General features: G+C 39.4%; 1 protein-coding gene across 1 annotated transcript; it reads right to left on the minus strand.

Annotated features, from left to right (window-relative positions):
* Positions 1-1,265: 1,265 nt before the first annotated feature.
* On the minus strand, positions 1,266-19,066 carry LOC144060520 (uncharacterized). The gene is made up of 5 exons (XM_077580195.1): positions 18,481-19,066; positions 10,962-11,043; positions 10,327-10,841; positions 6,334-6,387; positions 1,266-2,404 (listed from the first exon to the last, which is right to left on the minus strand). Exons 1-5 carry the CDS (start codon positions 18,547-18,549, stop codon positions 2,297-2,299), a joined length of 828 nt encoding a protein of 275 aa, XP_077436321.1. The 5' UTR covers positions 18,550-19,066; the 3' UTR covers positions 1,266-2,296.
* Positions 19,067-19,451: the final 385 nt, after the last annotated feature.

The raw sequence follows: 19,451 nt of genomic DNA on the forward strand, positions 1-19,451 counted from the left end.
AGTAAAATTAACCGATGAAAATCAGACATTGCTTTTGAACTGGGCAGCACATTTCTCTCTAGAATACAGTTGGTACCTTGAACATAATTCGTTCCTGTGAAGTGTTCAAAGTTCAACCCAACTTCAGAAAAAAAAATTCCCATAGGAAATAATGTAAGTGCAATTAATCTGTTCTCAAGCTCCAAAAAGAGAAAATTCCTATTTTAATTTCTATTTATGTAAAAAAACATGTATGGTATTTAAGCAATAAAAATACCTTTTTTGTCGTGGTGTGATGGCATCAATGGATGAAAAATGCTATGTAAATGCATGTTTTAGTTCAGTGCTGAGTTGGTGTATTTTACATTGGGCATATTGTTAGACTACTAAGGGGTCAACACGTTAGTTACAGTTGGCGTGATAATCTCCTTCCTAAATCTACTGTGGTTCGTACGTAGCGCTGTAATTTTGCCTTGATGCCACTGGCCCTGTTGTCTTTGTTTGGGCTCTGGCGACAAAAATTGTCGTGGAAAAATCAAAACGCACTCACGAATGTACGGAGCACCTCCAGGAGTATTCACACTCTAATTGGAAATGAGCAGCACTTCGTCTCGACTATCGTGATGTGATAATTCAGCGTCGCTCGGCTTCACTCGGCTACCCGTTCAAGGTACATTCGGCTTTGCTTGGGTGTTGGAACTCTGAGAATGAGGTCAAACTCCGAAATTATTTTACTCAGATTTTTGGGTTGAAGTGCGATTTGTACGAGTTCTGAGACGTTCGAACTCCGAGGTTCCACAGTACTCTGGTAGTCTTGAGATTTTATTGTATCCTTCACAGATTCAAGAAACTCTGTGCTGGATGTAATCAGTCCAGAGCATAACACGGCCTCCTCCTTGTTTCACAGTAGGGACAGTGTTCTTTTCTTGGGATGTCATTTTTGTGTTTGTAAATTGGAGCCGATGCGCCTTGCCAAAAAGTTCCAGGTTTGTATCGTCAGTCCATATGACATTCGCCCAGAAACTTTATTTACTTTCACCAGTGACGTCCTCCTTGGTCGTCCCCCATAAAGTACACGTTGGCTCAAACGACAGATTGTGCAATCTAACACTGATGTATTACCTTAACCTTGGAGTTAACCTTTAATTTTTTTGGAGGCTGTTCTGGGCTCTTTTGTGACAGACAATACTCCCAATGTCTGCCTTACTTCTATGAATTTTCAGAATATCAATCAATCTATTTATTATTTTCCCCAAGTCCATATTGCAAAAACAATCACCCTTAGACAAGAGGCCACAGAACATTTATTGATTCATTTTGTGGGACGACAAACTTGTCACAATGTTACATTCATTTCAGCGAAATCTTAGTTACAGTGGTGGCATTGGTTTTTAATCGATTGATCAGCTCGAGTCATGAGCCGAGACCTACCTCAGCTTCCATTCAACACAACAGGAATGTTATTTCAAGGCAATAAGAAACATACAGTGGTCCTCTTCTACCTAAAAAGTAATGAGGTACAATATTGAAAAATAAAATGGCACACTACAAGTTGGCTATGCAATACACAGCACCAATTACACTTGCCAAATGTGCAGCAAACTATTCCTTACTCCTTAGTCTCACGTACCTCTCTTTCTGCAAAACAGTGGAATCCATGCAAGGAAAGAGGATACAAGTACATTAACCCAAACTAACAATGGCATATTCATTGAAAAATGTACATCAAAGGTCAACTAGATTGAACTACAGTCATACATGTTGTTATAGCTCATAATGACCTGCATATTCAAAGAATAACACATCCAAAGAAGTTGGTTTCCAGGTAGGCAAATGTGACGTTTCGCATCTAAATATTAGGATATCGGCTGCCCCACCTCACCGTGTTTACAAGAGGAAGTTACCAATAACCTTTTGAGATGTCAACATATCACAGCGAAGGAAGAAACCTTGGAACCATTTGATTGTCTTACATGCATTATTTCCCTTGAAAGTGATCCAATCCAAAGCTAAATGCAGGTCGTACTTGTCACGTCACACCGCCTGTGCTCAAGAAACCGTGGTCCTTTCTTTCAATAGCCAAGCGACAGCCATACATACAAAAACCTGAAATATCCTTAGAAATGTTACGGTTAGGCCATGGTATTCTCCAAAAGCTGATGGGACTTGTAGAGTAATATTCAAAGTGACATTGTTACAGGGTGGGAATACCTGAGTGTGCAATAGTTGGACCAGCAAACAAATGTCTGTTTCCTAACAGTCATTCTTTTGAGAGAAGGAGGGATCGGCTTCACCGACCGGCAGGCGGGTCGTTTCTTCATGAGCAGGGGGGATCCTCGGATAGGGGCACTGTGCTTAAAGACCGGAAGGCGAAGATGGAGGGATCGTACGTGTACCTGGGCGGAGGACGACTGCCGGTTAAAGTCTGAGGAAAGAGAAAGAGAAATGTGTTTGCATATTTGATGTACAACCATTGTACATTAGCTCATGCTGCACATCAAAAAGATCCCAGAGTCACCGTTTGGATAGACAAGCAAACTCTCTGTACACTCTAAAAACAGTTGGGTCAAAAGTACCCAATTATGGATCAAAAATGGACCGATCCACTTTATGGGCCAATTTGACCCAACTTTCTGGGTTGTTTTACACAAAATTACCCAATGTTTTGACCCAACTAAAGGATCTGGCTCAAAGTTGGGTCAAATAGACCCAAGTAGAGGATCGGTCAGGTAATTTGACAACTTTCTAGGTCGTTTTGCAAAAAAAAAAAGTAATTTTGTACAAAACAACCCAGAAAGTTGGGTCAGATCCTTTACTTGGGTCAATTTGACCCAACTTTGGGTAAAAAAAAAAGAAGGTAATTTTGTATAAAACAACACTGAAAGTTGGGTCAAATCGTCCCATAGAGTAAATTTTTGATCCAGAATATGACCCTGTGTAAAGTTCTGAGACACCAAATCAATGATTTAACCAAGTTTCCTGTCTGCAGTGAATATGGCGTTTCTGCAGACTGCAGCATTGCCTTGTGTCATGTTCACACAACATTTTCAGTTATGTTCACGTTCACGAATTGATCTGGGCGTTTAATCAGTAGTTCATCACTTTGTCTTTGAGCCACACTGAATTCTGCAGTCTGGCCAAAGCTACACAGTGCTTTAATTTACCCACATCGTACCAAATCTGCATGCTTGGAAACCCAGCTGACCTGTGGCAATATTGAGTAGAGCCATCTCAAGCCAAATCAGGGAAATACAATTAGATGCTTACAGTGGAGGTAATAATTCCAAAGAGAATGACTAGTAGTAGTGACCTCACTGGCTATTTTTTGTATTCACACACACAAATTAATTTCCACTTTCAGACTGATAGCCACCAAGAGCAGGAACCTGCTCTGCGAACCCTCAGTCTAAAATTAGCCCTCGTCATTTTCCTCCCGACAGGAAATTACTTTGTTGAATTTGGCAGTAAAGCAACACTTTGTCCAGAAGCAGCAGAGGTTGTGCCAGAATTGGATTGAGAAAGATTAAGACCTCAAAACAAGATGGACTCCCAATGTGATCAATTTCATTTAACATGAGGGGATGTGAACCTGGCAAGAGCCAGATTGATAATGTGAATCGCTCAAAGGAGTTCTCGGGGGGTTATGAACTCATAAATATGGCGAGAATTCAGCTTGCAGGCAAAGTTAACCTCCAGATGCAGGAGAGGATGGAGCTCATGAGAAATCTATCCAGACACAAAAGGTCATCTTGTGGCTGCAGCTCGACTCTGTTAGGCATTTTAGTTAAACATAGCCCAGAAAAAGTAAATCCTACTTTTATCCTACTATTGTTTGAAAGACTGAATTATGTCAAAACAAACTGCTAAAGTAGCCCTATGTCAGACACGCTCAAACAACAAGGTTAGGGTCATGCAGAGTTAAAAAGGCCACCATTTTGTGTCTTATGGCGTTAGCTTGCACTTAACTAACTTGCTCTCAAAAACGTATAATTACGTTCCCTACAATTGGCTGAACGCTCTGTGCCAAGTACCACTTGCCTAAAGTCAGCTGACTGTGCTACCAATTCTCAAAAAACATCACGTGATAAACACTGAAAAATGATGCTATATGCTAGTATTTTCCCTTGCAACTGCCATACATACTTTCCCACATCCAACTTCATCCGACAACATTTTTCTATGGTGCCTGAAACCGGACGCCAGCGCTCTTGCCTGAGAAGCGCTCATCACCTAATCTCCTCTTTACTTCCACTTCCCTCTTCACCTCCATGGGGACAAGGAGGCCTCAGCAGTAGCCACTGTAGTTTTCCTCTGGTTTCCATGTAACAGGCCTCCACCCTCCCCACACATGTGCTTTAAAATACACGCTGTCACCCTCATCCTCCTCAAACCCGAAACACCACCCATGCATGCTTGAAGCTGGGGGGGCCCCCATCCAGATCCGATATCTCTTTTGGATTCGGGCCAGTAAACTGAAAAGGGAAGTTATAGAGGAAGCGCATAAACGGTATAAAGAATTCACATACGCCTCCAAATGGCTCACGCAGCCAAATGTCTGTGTTCTCCCTTCAAAAAAATCTATGAGCGTGTGCCCACAGACGTCACCGACAGGGACAACAACACTTCCAACTACACTAGTGAAAAGCGAGGAGAATAATGAGCAATAGCTCTGTGTAATGGTGCAGCTAAAACAGATAGCAGCCGGCCAGACTATAAATGGAAAATGACTTCATCCCTTGTAATCACACACGGGGGAACGGCAAAAGCGTCCTCTCCTTCCTCCTCAGCTGCATGTATCATCACCACTCTCCTGTTCGGCCTGAAGATTGATTTGGATGCAGATTGTGACTCTTCTATGCTGGAGATGCTGTTACAGTTGGTGCATGCGCGACTCTACATAAACAAGTGTGTGATGAGCCTCCATTGACACTATCCCACACAAGGTGACGATGACGTCACTGTTCTCACCACACTGTGCATCCTTCTGGAATCGCCCGTTCTGTGCCAAGTACCAGTCAACTCGGCTTCTCCAGCATGCTTCCCTTATGCACTACTATCTAAAACCCAACACAGTTATATAGCTTACAGAAGGTGCATGATTAATAGGGGATGTTTGGAAGAAGAGTCGTCAACAGCCTTTGTGTTTACAAAGACATTTCACCAAACTTAAACGTGGGTGTAGAACATTGCATCAAAGACCAAAACATTTTGATTGGTGTTATTTTCTCACTTTTTTTATTGTGATCCCCCTGTAGTACCCTATACGTAATGTAATTCCCTGAAAATGTCATGTCTGAATATGTAATAAAATGTGCACTTAAATAAATAAAAATGTAATAAAGCCATAGTTTGGCTTTAGCCCCTTGTGCTAGCTGGACCTGGATTTGTCACCTCTGCTAATCATGTAATAAATAAATAAAAATCTCGACTGATAATGTAATAAGATTTTTACTGATAATGTAATACCTTACTATATTATTGGGGATTTATAACATTTTCAGGTTGGTCTTTCTTTCTCAAAACTTGACAAATAATGCAATATATATGTTTATTTTCAGTCCAAAGTCCTAAATTTTGTGTTTTGGGAAATCCAAGACTGTTATACAACATTTACAGCAAAAAAATTGGCGTGTCAAAACTTTAGTGTTAAATGTTATAGAGTGTATTTTTAACACTGTCTCATTGAAATGGAGGTCAGAGCCAATCAAAGTGAGCTCCGCCCACTTGATTACAACTTCCCTGCCGCAAAGACTTCTGGGAGTGCATAAGTGTTACAGTTAAAGGTACCTGGTCTTTTGTATTTAAAAATTGTATGTTCATGTTTTATTGTTAAGCAATCAAAAACCATTTGAACTAATTCATTTATTTATTTAAATGTATTTGTATTTCAACATGTCTATTTATGAATAACGTCCAACAACCAGCCTTTCTGGTCTAAGTTGGGTCTGTTAGTGGGTTCCTTAATAGGTTTTTCTATGACAGATGACAGCTGGTATTTATACTCTATATCTGTTATGCTCGTGCTTGTGCCTTTAAAGAAAAACTTGTAATACTGTATTTTGTAAATGTTTTTTTAAAGGCGCTACACAAATTATTATTTTCCTAAGCAAACTATCAGATATCACAAGCATGGATGCTGTTAGCAGGGCATGAGAACAAACACTGCTGCCAGATGTTGTCCCACTATGCAGTTGGATTGACATCAAGGTGCTGGCGTTAAGACAGGCTGGACTGTTCAAACTTGGACTGCTCCATATGGTTCAGCACAAAGTATTTGCAAAAATATTGCATATGCTGGTAATTGTTCACATTTACCCTGGCTATTGTTACAAGAATATTAAGAGCAAAACTCACCCGAATCTTTATGGTCCGTGTTTTTCCTCCGCAGTTCTTCTTCAGCAGCATTTTCTGTGTAGGATAAGAAACTCGATGAAAAATGTAAAAAAGCATGAGGTGTATTTTTCATTCCCGTAGCTGTGTACATTAAACCCAAACTAGTTGCTGCATGCTTTTGACGACCATTGCTTTGTCAATTTTACTAAAAGTCATTTTAAAGACATTCCCTGAAGTGAAAAAAATTGATACAGGAGGAACATCTGACGTGACAGTGGCAGTCAATTAACACAGATTCCGTAGGATCAAGGAAGTGAGGCAAATCCAGCTGACTCACTAAACTAAACAGTCAGTCAATGAAGCTTATGCAATATCCTGTCTCCCACTCCCCTCCATATCCACACAACTCCGCTATGCTAAAAAAAAAAAAACAGCAGGGAAGGAGGGACCACACAATCATCAAATCGTCTCCAGTTCAAGGAGTAGCTTCTAACGGGAGAAGGAAGCTCAGGAAAAAATGGAAGCGGGACTCAAAATTTCAATCTCAATGTTTCATACTGTATATCTATATTATTATTTTTTACTTAAAATGTTAAAACTATAAATATGTTGTTTGAAAAATATATATTTACTTGTATTCCTGCTATAACAATCTAACAAAACCACTAGTTGTTTTATGGAAAACAGGTGAAGGAAGATAGCACTGTTACTACAGTATATTTGCACAGGGATTAACATTCAAGGATCCTCAAAATCAATTAAGAAAAATAATGATCCTCTTAAACTATTGCAGAAGTTATGGATATGCTAAAGAAAGAGGACAGATGCCTTTGATAGCCCTGATGTAGTGAAATACTGTATTAAGTTAAAAAAACAAACTATAATGAGCTGATAGAATGAAGTCAACGCCAGTCTGCATAAAATATATGATACCAAGTACAATTGAATCACAAAATCATGAATTGTGCTGATTCCACTGATCTTGAACTTTTGCCAAAGAAGCACAAAATGTACATCAAGCGGCTGCTCTACCAAAAATAAAAAATAAAAATAAGTAAATGTTGATGGTTCTAAGAGTTTCTGGAAGTTGTCCAGCTAAAGGGTTAACGGGCGACTGGGGTTCTGTCTGTGCGCTACCTCTGTAGGCCCCCTATTGTATTCCCTGCAGCACCTCCCATTCCACTTGACTGAGTGTGCACACACACTCGCACAAACAGACACAAAGCCAAACAACAAACTCATAGACATGAGGATGGACACATGGAGACACAAAGAGACAGCCAGGATGATAGACGCATAACCCAGCATGACACACACACTTCCCATTTTTCCCCCTCTTTCGACCCCTCGCCTCGCAGCACACTGCCTCATCATCTGCTCTTTCCCTCTAAAAAACCTCATGGACATATGGAGCCCTAAAACCTGCCGTCCTCTCTTTGCAAACACGCGTAGCCACCATTCGATGATGCGGGCCAAACATTTTGACTGGATTGTCATGATTAGTGGAGCAGCTTCCCCATGACTCATTAGTAGATGCTGTTTTTTTGTTGTGTATTTAATCCTCTCTCGCTTGCCAGCCTTTGTGAGAAACAAGGACGGACATCTGCCGTCCCTGCCTGCCTCTCCTTCATCCCTCTCCAGCCAGACCACCGTGGTGGCGGCCGGCCGGAAAAGGACGACTTTGTTTTCTTGTGCGAATGTGCACATTTGTGTTGCTATCTGTATGTCGAGGGTCACTTGGATGGACGAAAGGGACATTTTTTGTTGACTATTTGCATTTTTCAGGTACATGTACAATTGCAAGACTCCACAATATGAACAAAACACACTGACTTATATAATGTAGCTGTAGTTGAAGGGAAAGTCAACCCAAAATTTTCTTTACAATAATATGTACAGTTGTATATGCCCCACTAGTCTAAACACAGTTATCTGATTAATATTGCGTTTGTGGAATAAGAGTGAAGCAGCAAAATCCACCCCTTTTCATCAATGTCAGGGAGCGGCCATTTTGCAACTTCATGTGGATTAACCCTTCAGACCCGCATTTTTCTGCTCGGCATTTTTTATTTTATTTTTTATTTTTGTTTGCTGATTTTGACTATTTCCCACATAAGAACAACATAGGAAATTTTGGGGGGTGGTTATCTCGTGTTTTTATTTGTTATAGTAGACGACAACGTGTTGTAAGCTTACCAAGCTTCTATGTAAATTTTTTAACTTTAACATCATGCAAATCAACTTGTGATTGTGATTGGTTAGCTAGGATCCAATCATGAACCAGAAGTGTTGACATCCAAATTATGAGTTTTACAGGTTTAGGCACGCAAATATGTCATGTCCACTGCAATCATCTGCGGGTCCGAAGGGGTTAAAAAGACATCACAGTTGCTCAGGGGCTCAGGTAACGAGCAATCACGGTTCAGGTGAGCCTGAGCCTTTCTTTACCTGAGCCTGAGCAACTCTGTCATTTTCAGTAGACCCTCTTGTGGCCGTTACACAATCAGGAAGTGGAAATGAGAAGAATAGAAAATTGCCCTTAATTTCATGCAATAATAAGGGAAAATACTATCTTGGTTAGTTGGTATATATACGTCTTTCTTTAAAAAAATTATACCATTGCTTCTTTTTTAAATGTTATGTACTGCATATTGTATACCAGTGACGTGCAGTCAGGATAGGCAAGGTAGGTACTGCCTGCCCCAGGCTGAAATGAAAGTTGAAACCGTGTGGCTTTTTATATTTATTTTAATTATTTCTTTCAGAAAGCCCACATTACCTATAGGTTTAAAAGTGACAACATTTGGTGATTTTCATACCTCAATTAAAAATGACTCTTTATTACTTTGTCTGGCCTGCAGGCAAAAATGCTGCAAAAATTATCCTCCTGAAGGCACACCACTATTGTGCTTTTCCCAGCCCTGTCCGCGTAGCGATGTCTGTCCGCGCATGCTTACTTAGTTTCCCAGTAGAAAGTCCTTTACGCAAATAGGCAGATCGCTACTCAGCCTTTTTACGTCGCTGTATTATTCCTGTACGTACGTACGTACGTACGTACGTACGTACACTTAGTGCACAGCTACTCTGGAGAATATAAAACTATTTTCACGCCTTTCTTTTGAGGGAAAAACGTCAGCGTTTGAAGGATGGGAGACCAACACCTTAGTTACCGGATCTTCAACAAAGTAAGGGACAGAGAATTATTCGTATTTTTCACGAAGAATGGTACAAAAGGACTTTGTGGATGTGCTTCGATTAACTGGCTGTTTCACTTTACATGATGTTTGGCATTGCTATTGCTAGCTTGATTTAGTGAGGCTGTTTTAGAGGGAGATATCTACTTCATTACATTCTTTTCGGGCGGGTTCCAAATTGTCCGTTTTTCGTTGTTTGGCAAATTGGAGGCAGAGTACACTGCAACGTTTACCGTGGCTGGCAGACTGAGCATTGGCTGTGACGGTGGCCCAGAACTTTAGCTGAGTGGTAAATGTTGAGCTGCCGCACCAGAGGCGATGGGTACGAACCCCGCTCGAAGTAAAAAAATAAAATAAAATAAAAAGATTCCGGAGCAAAAAAATTAAGACTTCAAAAGAGAGTAATGTTGTTTTTTCTACCCATACAAATGAGGCATATGTTAAAATAGTTTGAATGTATGGCATCTTGTATCTGAGTATCAAGTATCTCGAGGTCGGGCTGAGTGTCCTCTTTTTTTGGAAATGAAAATATGGTCACCCAAGGATACGGTGTACACTCGCCTACCGACATACAAATTTGTAATTGGTGTGTGTGTCTCAATTTGCGACTGCCGGCCTACCCAAACCTAGAGCTCACTGCACGTCACTGTTGTATACCATATTAAACAAAGCTTTGATGTTATCCCAAATGCAAGAGTATTAATGTTTTTCTCCCAGTAACACATTAATATAAATGGGGAAAAAAAGCTTAACCTTTGAATCAGAGGCTGATTTGATTTTTAGTAATTGACACACAAGAAAAATAAAGATTACTACGAACCTGTTGCATTTTCTCTAAATCAAGACTGGGCCTCCCCAACTCTCCACTGTAACCGTGCCGATACTTTCTATAAGGTGCCGACTGGTCAAAGTGGGTCAAGATGATGGGCCGAGTGATCGGCTGGACCACTTGGAGCTGAAAGCGCATGGGGGGTGGCTTGATGCTGCACGGTGGGCTGGAGCTGAAGAGCACAGGGCTTGAGGAGGCAGCCAAGCAAGCATCGGGCTCCACCAGTGGCCTGGCGGTGGCGGCGGGCGAACCGCAGCCACATAGGTCCCGCACCTCCTCGTCGCTGGACGCGCTGCTGTGGTGATCACCGTGGCGCTGTGGAAGCGCAGACATCCACTTCCTGTTGTCGCCGTAGCTGATTCGCTCCAGCTCTTCCTCGGAAGAGTGGCGATCCAAATTGGCGTCGAGAAGCAGGCGGAGACGTCGTAAACGAGCTGGCGAGAGGGTGCCCTGGTTGTGCTGCTGGCTTGTGGCCAAGGGGGTGAGGGCACAGTTTCTCCGTCTCTCTGGGGGTGAAGTTCCAATCAAAATTACATATAAAAAAAATACTTAAAAATTAATCAACAACAATGAAAATAGCCCAGTACATTAAAAATAAACAACGTCTGCTTGGCTATGGCGCATACCTCTATCAATTTGTGCAAGCTCCTGGTTCTCTCCCTCCGAGTCGTCACTCTCACCACCCTCACCACCACCATGGTAAGAAAACTGGGGGACACAAAGGGTACGGTATCTAAGTTAGCAGCCTTGTCAGAATTCACATGCAGTGCATCGACCAATCAATGACAACAGCTCAAAACCTTGCACACAATTAACATAAGGATGAACAAAGCCACATATTAAGTACAAAGTATCTTTTTACACACTTTATTTTGTTGTTAACACACAGAAGTAACATGGCATCTTTTTTCCTACTTGCATTACTTCCTCTGATTTCTTCTTTGTCATTATATACTGTAATGTATTCTATGGAGGACTAAAATGCCAAAATAAAAAACAATGAATACAAGTGAAAACAAAAACAGATATAAAAACATAATTTTAAATGTAATACAAAAAATAAATATGAATGGAAATAAAAACAACAAAAATATGTATATTCATGAATAAATGAAAGTCCAAATAAATACAAAAACAAGATTCAAAAATAAAAATGTGGAAATAAATACAAAAATTAATATATAAATATAATTAAATATAAATCAATAAATAAAAACATCCTGCTGCTCTCATATTTATTTATCACATGGTGCAGATGCTGTCAGCATGAAATGCATCATGAAATGTCATTAAAATGAGGGGGTGGTCCTGTGTGTCAGATTTCATGCTGACAGCATCTGTATCATGAAATAAATAAATAAATCCTGAAATACATTTAAGAGCAGAGCCTTTTTATTTATTGAGTGATATTAAATTATATTTACATGTTAATATTTTATTTATTTCTACATTTATTTTTATATTTAATTTTTTGAGGTTTTTTTTGTTTACTTTTATTTATTCTGTCTGTCTGTCTGTAGATAGATAGATAGATAGATAGATAGATAGATAGATAGATAGATAGATAGATAGATAGATAGATAGATAGATAGATAGATAGATAGATAGATAGATAGATAGATAGATAGATAGATAGATAGCAGAAACTCTAGAGTAGTCTTTCCAAAAGATGCGTTCACTTGGCAAACATTTAGTACGATACTAATACGATTAGTAAATAAATAAATACGAGATAGTTCCCCACCTCAAAGTGTTGTATTGTCTGTAACCTGCCACCACCTTATTATTATTAACCCTTACCTCACTGCCCTCACTATTCTCCAATCTCTATCCCCATACTCTCCATAGATAACTAGATAGATAGCTAGATAGATAGATAGATAGATAGATAGATAGATAGATAGATAGATAGAGAGAGAGTTTTTATTTAAATTTAGATTTATTTTTTGTGTTTAATTATTTAATTATATTTTTATATCCGTTTTTATTTTTACTTTTATTTATTTTTGGTCCTCCATAGTATTCAGATTGAGACACCACATAACTGAAATGTCTTGAGTTGTAGGCTACATAACAAAACGTATGGTGTTCCACAGGGTTCAATTCTGGGGCTTCTACGGTTTTCATTGTACCTTCTGCTGCCTTGGGTTCCATCTTAGATAGATAGCTAGATAGATAGATAGCTAGATAGCTAGATAGATAGATAGATAGATAGATAGATAGATAGATAGATAGATAGATAGATAGATAGATAGATAGATAGATAGATAGATAGCGAGAGAGAGTTTTTATTTAAATTTAGATTTATTTTTTGTGTTTAATTATTTAATTATATTTTTATATCCGTTTTTATTTTTACTTTTATTTATTTTTGGTCCTCCATAGTATTCAGATTGAGACACCACATAACTGAAATGTCTTGAGTTGTAGGCTACATAACAAAACGTATGGTGTTCCACAGGGTTCAATTCTGGGGCTTCTACGGTTTTCATTGTACCTTCTGCTGCCTTGGGTTCCATCTTTAGAAAACAGTGGTGGTTTTAAAGTGCTCTATAAATAAATAAGTTGAGTTGAGTGATGGGAGAGAAAGGTTGTGTGAATGCGCATAGGGAACTAATGGGGTTCAGTACCACCAAAAAGGTTTAGGACCACTGGTATAGTAGTTAAACTGGACCAATCCAGACAAGTTCATCTTCAGCTGAATCACATAGTCGTCTTTTGTGAGTTTGGACAAGGCTCGGATCTAAACCCAAAGCCTGTCCCAGCAGACAAGGACATCAACACCACCAGCAACAATGCAGATACCCTGCAGACTGCAACGCTCACAGTTAAGTAATGCGCCTCACAATCAGTAATTACCACTTTGAGGCCTCGCTTAGCAGCTGCCATCTGCGCGCGTGTGTGCGTATGCTTACACACATACATACACACCAGCATACAGAACACACCCTTCGCACATGCGCGCACACAAACCTCCTTTTCTTTCTGAATGGCTTAATAAAAGAGGAAAAGGGAGAATGGAGCCTCTAAGTCCAATTCCGTGTGAACTCTACAGTATGATTGCACAAGCTAGGAGCTATTCAACAACACACTGTGAAACGTAACTCAGCATCACATGATGGAATAAATAAACATTTGCGTATTCAGGTTGTAGTCTACATGTAAATGCGTGTACCAATGGGTTATTGTTTGACATTTATGATACAACAATAGCGCCACATACTTCACAACTGGAAGACTCTGAACCTTACTGGCAGGGTAAACCGTTTTGTGTGTAACATTTTATTACATCATGCATAATAGTTTAATTACCAGCTGAGCTGACCTACTGCGAAATCTTGGGGCTTTATCAATGTTTGTCCTTAATGTACTCAACCATCCACTGACTTATAAATTTGATCTATTTTACATCTTACATCGTTGTCCTTCAAGTTAGCAATTATTGCCAGGAAGAGATACAGTGCCAGTTGGGAATCGTCTTCAAATTTGTTTCAGGACTACAATAATTTAGCATAACTGAGAATCTTATTTGACAGATCACAATTAGATTAGATGCAATACTTACAGTCTTGACTATAAATGGTCAGGGTTGGGAGGGTTAAGGGTTAAGTTTTGTAAAGCAAACATGGTGCACATGTACAAATATTTGCATTTTTTTGAGAATATAACACAAACAGTACACGTTAGAAAGCAAGGTGTGGTTTTTATTTTTTATAGATTTTTTACTAGTTAATATGTTTAAAAAGTGACTGAGATTTTTAGCATTTTTTTTTTTAATCCAATTAGATCAGTGTCTATTATGGGCAAAGGATTTCAGAACTGCGCCATACATGCAAATAATAGTTTATAATAAACTGATTTTGTGCATGCAGGCTAGGACAGACAAAGTGTGTGTCAAGAAGAGCTGAATGAAATCCTTGTCAGTCCCCTGCATCACTGAGCAGCTTGCTAAGCTGGATCAATGGCAATGTCACAGTGCACACACGCATGTGCGCGCACGCACACACCAACGCACATCAGCTTTGCTCTGCCACACTGACATGAACACTCCCCTCTCATGAAAGCGCACTAACGCAGGGTCAAAGATGGGTGATTGTCTTTCCCACACACTCTTGTGAGTCTTACCCACAGCGTAGTACAATTAGTCATGATTAGGCTAAGCTCCTGGGAATAGTTCAGTAACGCGACCTAAGCGACCTCGAGATATCCATGACTGCTATAGTTGACTTTAAACTCTAATATCTCTCATGGAAAAATGCATATCTGATCTTCAACTGTAATCAAACCTTCACAATATGACTGTTAAATTAGGGACCATAAGGAAGACACTGGTTAGGTTATTGGTTCTGCATCTCAAAATTTAGCACAGTATGACTTCACATACTGGTACACATTTACAGCAGGCATGTTGTTATCCTGCAAATCGACCTATAATTTGAATGGCCGAATGTGAATCTGCACATGGAATGCATGTTTCGCCTCCTACAAACCTGAAAATAAACTACACTGAAAGTACTGATTTGTAACCATATATCATGTATGTTTATGATAGCATTTAAAATGGAACTTGTTTTGTTGTGTATGAATTCATATTATGTGGGATTTCTCTGCTGAGAATTATACACTCCTAACCAAAATGGGGGAAAAAAATGTTTTGAACTAGGGTTGAAAAGTTTAAGAGTCACTGAGAGGTTTGACAAAATCTTCCACTTGCATTATAGATAATCCACTATTTTCAGGGTTTGACCCCTAGTACGGACTAAAAGTCGAAATCTGCAGCATTATTTTTGTCCCGCTCAATCTCTAAATGCTGCAAAATATTATGTGCAATCTACACAACAAAACATTATGTGCAATCGACACAACAAAGATGGGACAAATTACACAAATTTGATTCTCCTTTCTACTAACCTGCAAAAACTTTTTAAATATGCATGCCTCGCTAAAAGTTGGTGATAATTTGATTTATTTATGTTAACAAAACTAACTCTAAGACCACTTCCACAGGTGTGCTTCATATTGTTTTAAGCAGTGGTTCTTAGCTGCTGGGTTGGAATGAAAAGTGGATCGCTGACCCTTAATGGTTGGGTTACGGACAGCTAGTAAGAAAGAAAGAAAGAAAGAAGGAAAGAAAAAAAGAAAGAAAGAAAAAAAGAAAGAAAGAAAGAAATGTATTTTACTTTGGATTTTTCCAATACAGTATGGCCAGTAGTTTACTCCATAAACAAACACAGTGGAACTTCAAGTTCTGGACTTAATTGTTTCTATGAGCATGTTTATAACTTGAAACATTCATAAATCAAAATAATATTTCCCATTGAATTGAATGGTAGTGCAATCAATCCATTCCAGATCCAAAACTAAGCCATGCTTACTACTTTTTAGCGTGTGTTTAAAAATAAATGAATAGAGATATAGGTGAAAATACAGCATTTTAAAAGAAAAAAACCATGATAACTATTTTTTGGTCATTAAAGAGGGAAAAGGGAGGATGACTATACATAGCTCCTACATTGAAAAATTCTTCTTCCATCGTAACATTGACATTGATTCAAGTGTTTGTTTATTTTTTACGTCTGTTTCTTTTCTAACTCATTGGTTGATTTTGTTATACCGAATACGATCCAGAAAAACTTGTCTTGTCTTGTCTGTAACACTATGTCATTGAAAAGATAAATTCACAACACACCTCTTTTGCTCAAGTAATATTTTTTGATTGATCACCAGTGAGTGCTTTCGATTTACAGAAAGTGGTGCTTCTTTGGAGTTGTTGCTGCTTTTGGCATCTGAGATTGGGTGACTTATATACTATCCATCCATTTTCTAAACCTCTTATGCGTAGGTGGAATTTCCGCCTCGTGACAACATGCATTGACGGCTTTTTTGACATGACCTTAACTGTTTGACGCTAAACTTCAATAACATACATACTGACGAAAATAAAATGATCCATCAACCGTTTGTGATCGGATGACCCACAACGCTGAGGCGGAACTTCCGCCTACATATACAACAGTACAACTTTTCACTTTTGATGCTTGAGCATGTTACCAATGATGGTTACGCAGCACGAGATATACATCTGCTAGTCCATGCCCAGACTGGTTGTATAACAAAAACAGTACATTTATTGAGGCAATGTTTCCATGAAAATGTTGTACCTAACTCAAATTGTTCATAAACAGGATCCACTGTACAGTACAGCTAAGCGTATAGCTAGTGTTATAGCCAGCAATGTGGCGGCACATCAAACTCATTTGATTTCAAAATATAATGTACTCTACATGTGTTGCTAGAGGCTATTTTAAAACAAAACATGTTTTTTGTTGTTCTTAACGTCGATGAAAGTGGGTCACGACTTTGCAACAATTGGAAAATGCGGGTCCCTGGATGATATCCGTTGAGAACCGCTAATTTAAAGGATTCGCTTGCACTGAACGCATGCTGTTCATACCGTGTATAATTTCATTTGGTGTATGTGATCATTGTTGCCCACAATGCTGGCATCTAGTGCAGCCTGGTCATCATCCTGCAAGGGGGATCCCGCCATCTGCGGTCCCTCCTCAAGGTTCCTTCCTTTTTTCCCAAAATTGGTTTTCCTGGGGATTTTCCTGGGGGTTTACACCATAGATATTGTCAAGAGCTTTATCTCTGTGAACTTTAGACTTATGAGATGCTGAATTGAATATTGACGTGAATGAATTGAGGTGAATGTTTTTTTCAACATTCTGAAATAGCTACTATGAAGCCCTATGAAACTTTTGTGATTAAGTTTGAAAAGTTTGCAGTATTTATATGCAAAGGGTGACTGCACTATTATCAAAAATGTACTTTGAGACATTTCAAATGTGGATGCTTTAGGCCCAAAGTGACACCATTTTGAGCTGCTTCAATTTAGTGAACAGCCACTAAGAAGACAAACACCGACGTAGCATTTTTTCAAATGGGAATCAGGTAAAAAATATTTAACTGTAATATTATCAATGCTGTTGTTTTGCAACAGCCAGCCCAGCTGCGGTGGGCTATTTGTTTATATAAACCGTACATCTTTCAACAGATTACCCACGGCCCTATGTTTGATTGCTAACAAAAGGCATACACCAAAACTTGCTGTAACAACAAATTATATCATCAATTGTCAATAAAAATGTCATATTTAACAAAAAGAAACTTTGAATTTTAAGTCAATGAACAACTAAACATCACAGGCCAAAGACGCATTATTATCTGCATGAATTGGTTAATTTCTGCAAATAATACCATTAGGTCCTCCAAATTATAAGTGCAACATAAAATATCCAGTCTATTACATCATGTGCTATTTGCAAAACTATGGTGAAATCACTCTGAGGTGGTTACAAAAGCCGAAACACTGCAGAGAAGTTGATGGAGTGCAGACACACGATTGGCCAGGAAGAACGCTTACATCCAAACGGAGCAACAAACACAAACATGACACGACAATAGAGATGGCACACTTTGCTCTGGATCCTCAGCCAGGCCTTTGAACAGGAGCCCTTTGGCACAAAATGGCTGCCATGTGACTGTATAGTTGGTCTACGCACAATAGTGGAGTGAACAGGGCAAGTTAGTGACCCATGCAGGATACAAGGCAGCCTTCTACACACCAAAAAGAGCCATTATACAGCCTGCCACAATTGAGGAGCACTTCAACGGGTTTTGTTGCGGAAAATTGAAGGGTGAAGACTGTAGATGTTGGAACAATTATAGCTCATAACAATAACATTTTACTGAAATGTTTATTTGTCTTTCTCATTGACCCGCAAGCACACTACTGGTCACATAATATACATATTTTGGCAGGAAGAATTCCAATTTGGGATGATTTGACTACCTTCTCTGGTCCACTAAACCTGTTACTAATAACTATAGACTCAACATTGTCATGGCACATCAATTGATAGCTTCTAAAAGGGGAAAAACTGTATGATGGGTCAATGACATTGCACGTTTACTGGTATGTTTGTGTTGCAAAGTGGACCTTGTAAACATTTGGCAAAGACCCACTGACCATGACCAGTAAATTCCACATAAAATAGGATTGCAAAGAATGATGAAAACGGATGACTAACATTCACAGCTACTTTCAGGACTGTGCAATGAATTGAACTTGCGAAAACTTACCTTCAGTTGGAAAGGGTGCATCTCATTGAGTGAGTGTCTCCTTAGCTTCTTGGTCAGGGTCTTTAGCATGTTGACTTGACTAGCTTATGGCTTATCCCCTTACAAATACGTTTTAATTGGTGGCTCCTAGATGTCGGATACAACTTCATTAGCTAACAGGAACGACTTTGCTCATATACAGTAAGGCACGACTCTTTACAACTGACAGCCCCCCACACCCCCCCAAAAAACACCGACAGCTGCTGCAGACAACCGACTGCAGCAAAGAGAACACCAAAACAAAATAAAAACCCAAAATGGTTCAACTGCGTAGTCGTGGCTTCTATTCAACGGATGTGCGTAGGTAGCAAACTTGTTATTTTCGAGTTCATTGAAGTCGGCGTTGATTTTTGGAGTGTTTTTCTTCTAGCCGGGTGGCACTGACAGCTCACCGGCGACCCGACTATACTCCACTGCTAATTTGGAATGGGTTCAGAAAAATAGCAAAATATCAACTTGTTCGCATTCACGCACGCACACATTCACACACACGCAACACACAACCAAATGAGAGCCAGCTGCACGAGCCTTCAGAGTGTTGCTCCGGCCAGAGCGTTTCGCTTTCTGATTGGCTCTTCTAGTGCATGACGTAATATTTCTACGTCAAGTAGGAGGCGAGTTAAAGTCACGTTATCTGGTCTGTTTACTTCCCTTTTTCATTTCAGAGAAATAGTTATCCATCCATCCATTACGCATTAAATCAAATACTGTGTTTTAAATCGTGTCTAACTAAATTTAACGCATTTTTAGCTTGCTCTGTGATTGAAGTATACTGTACTTGCATGCCACTGTTGACGTCCGTTAACCTGTTTAAATTAATCACTGGTTATTTAATATCTAGTTAATAACCAAATATGCTGAAAGTTCCAATTTAGTTCTGAATGTAAAACCCAGGTGAATGGTGGCCACCTTTCATTTAGGATAGTGGTTGT

The sequence above is a fragment of the Vanacampus margaritifer genome, chromosome 1 (genome assembly GCF_051991255.1).
Source record: "Vanacampus margaritifer isolate UIUO_Vmar chromosome 1, RoL_Vmar_1.0, whole genome shotgun sequence".
Taxonomy (NCBI): domain Eukaryota; kingdom Metazoa; phylum Chordata; class Actinopteri; order Syngnathiformes; family Syngnathidae; genus Vanacampus; species Vanacampus margaritifer.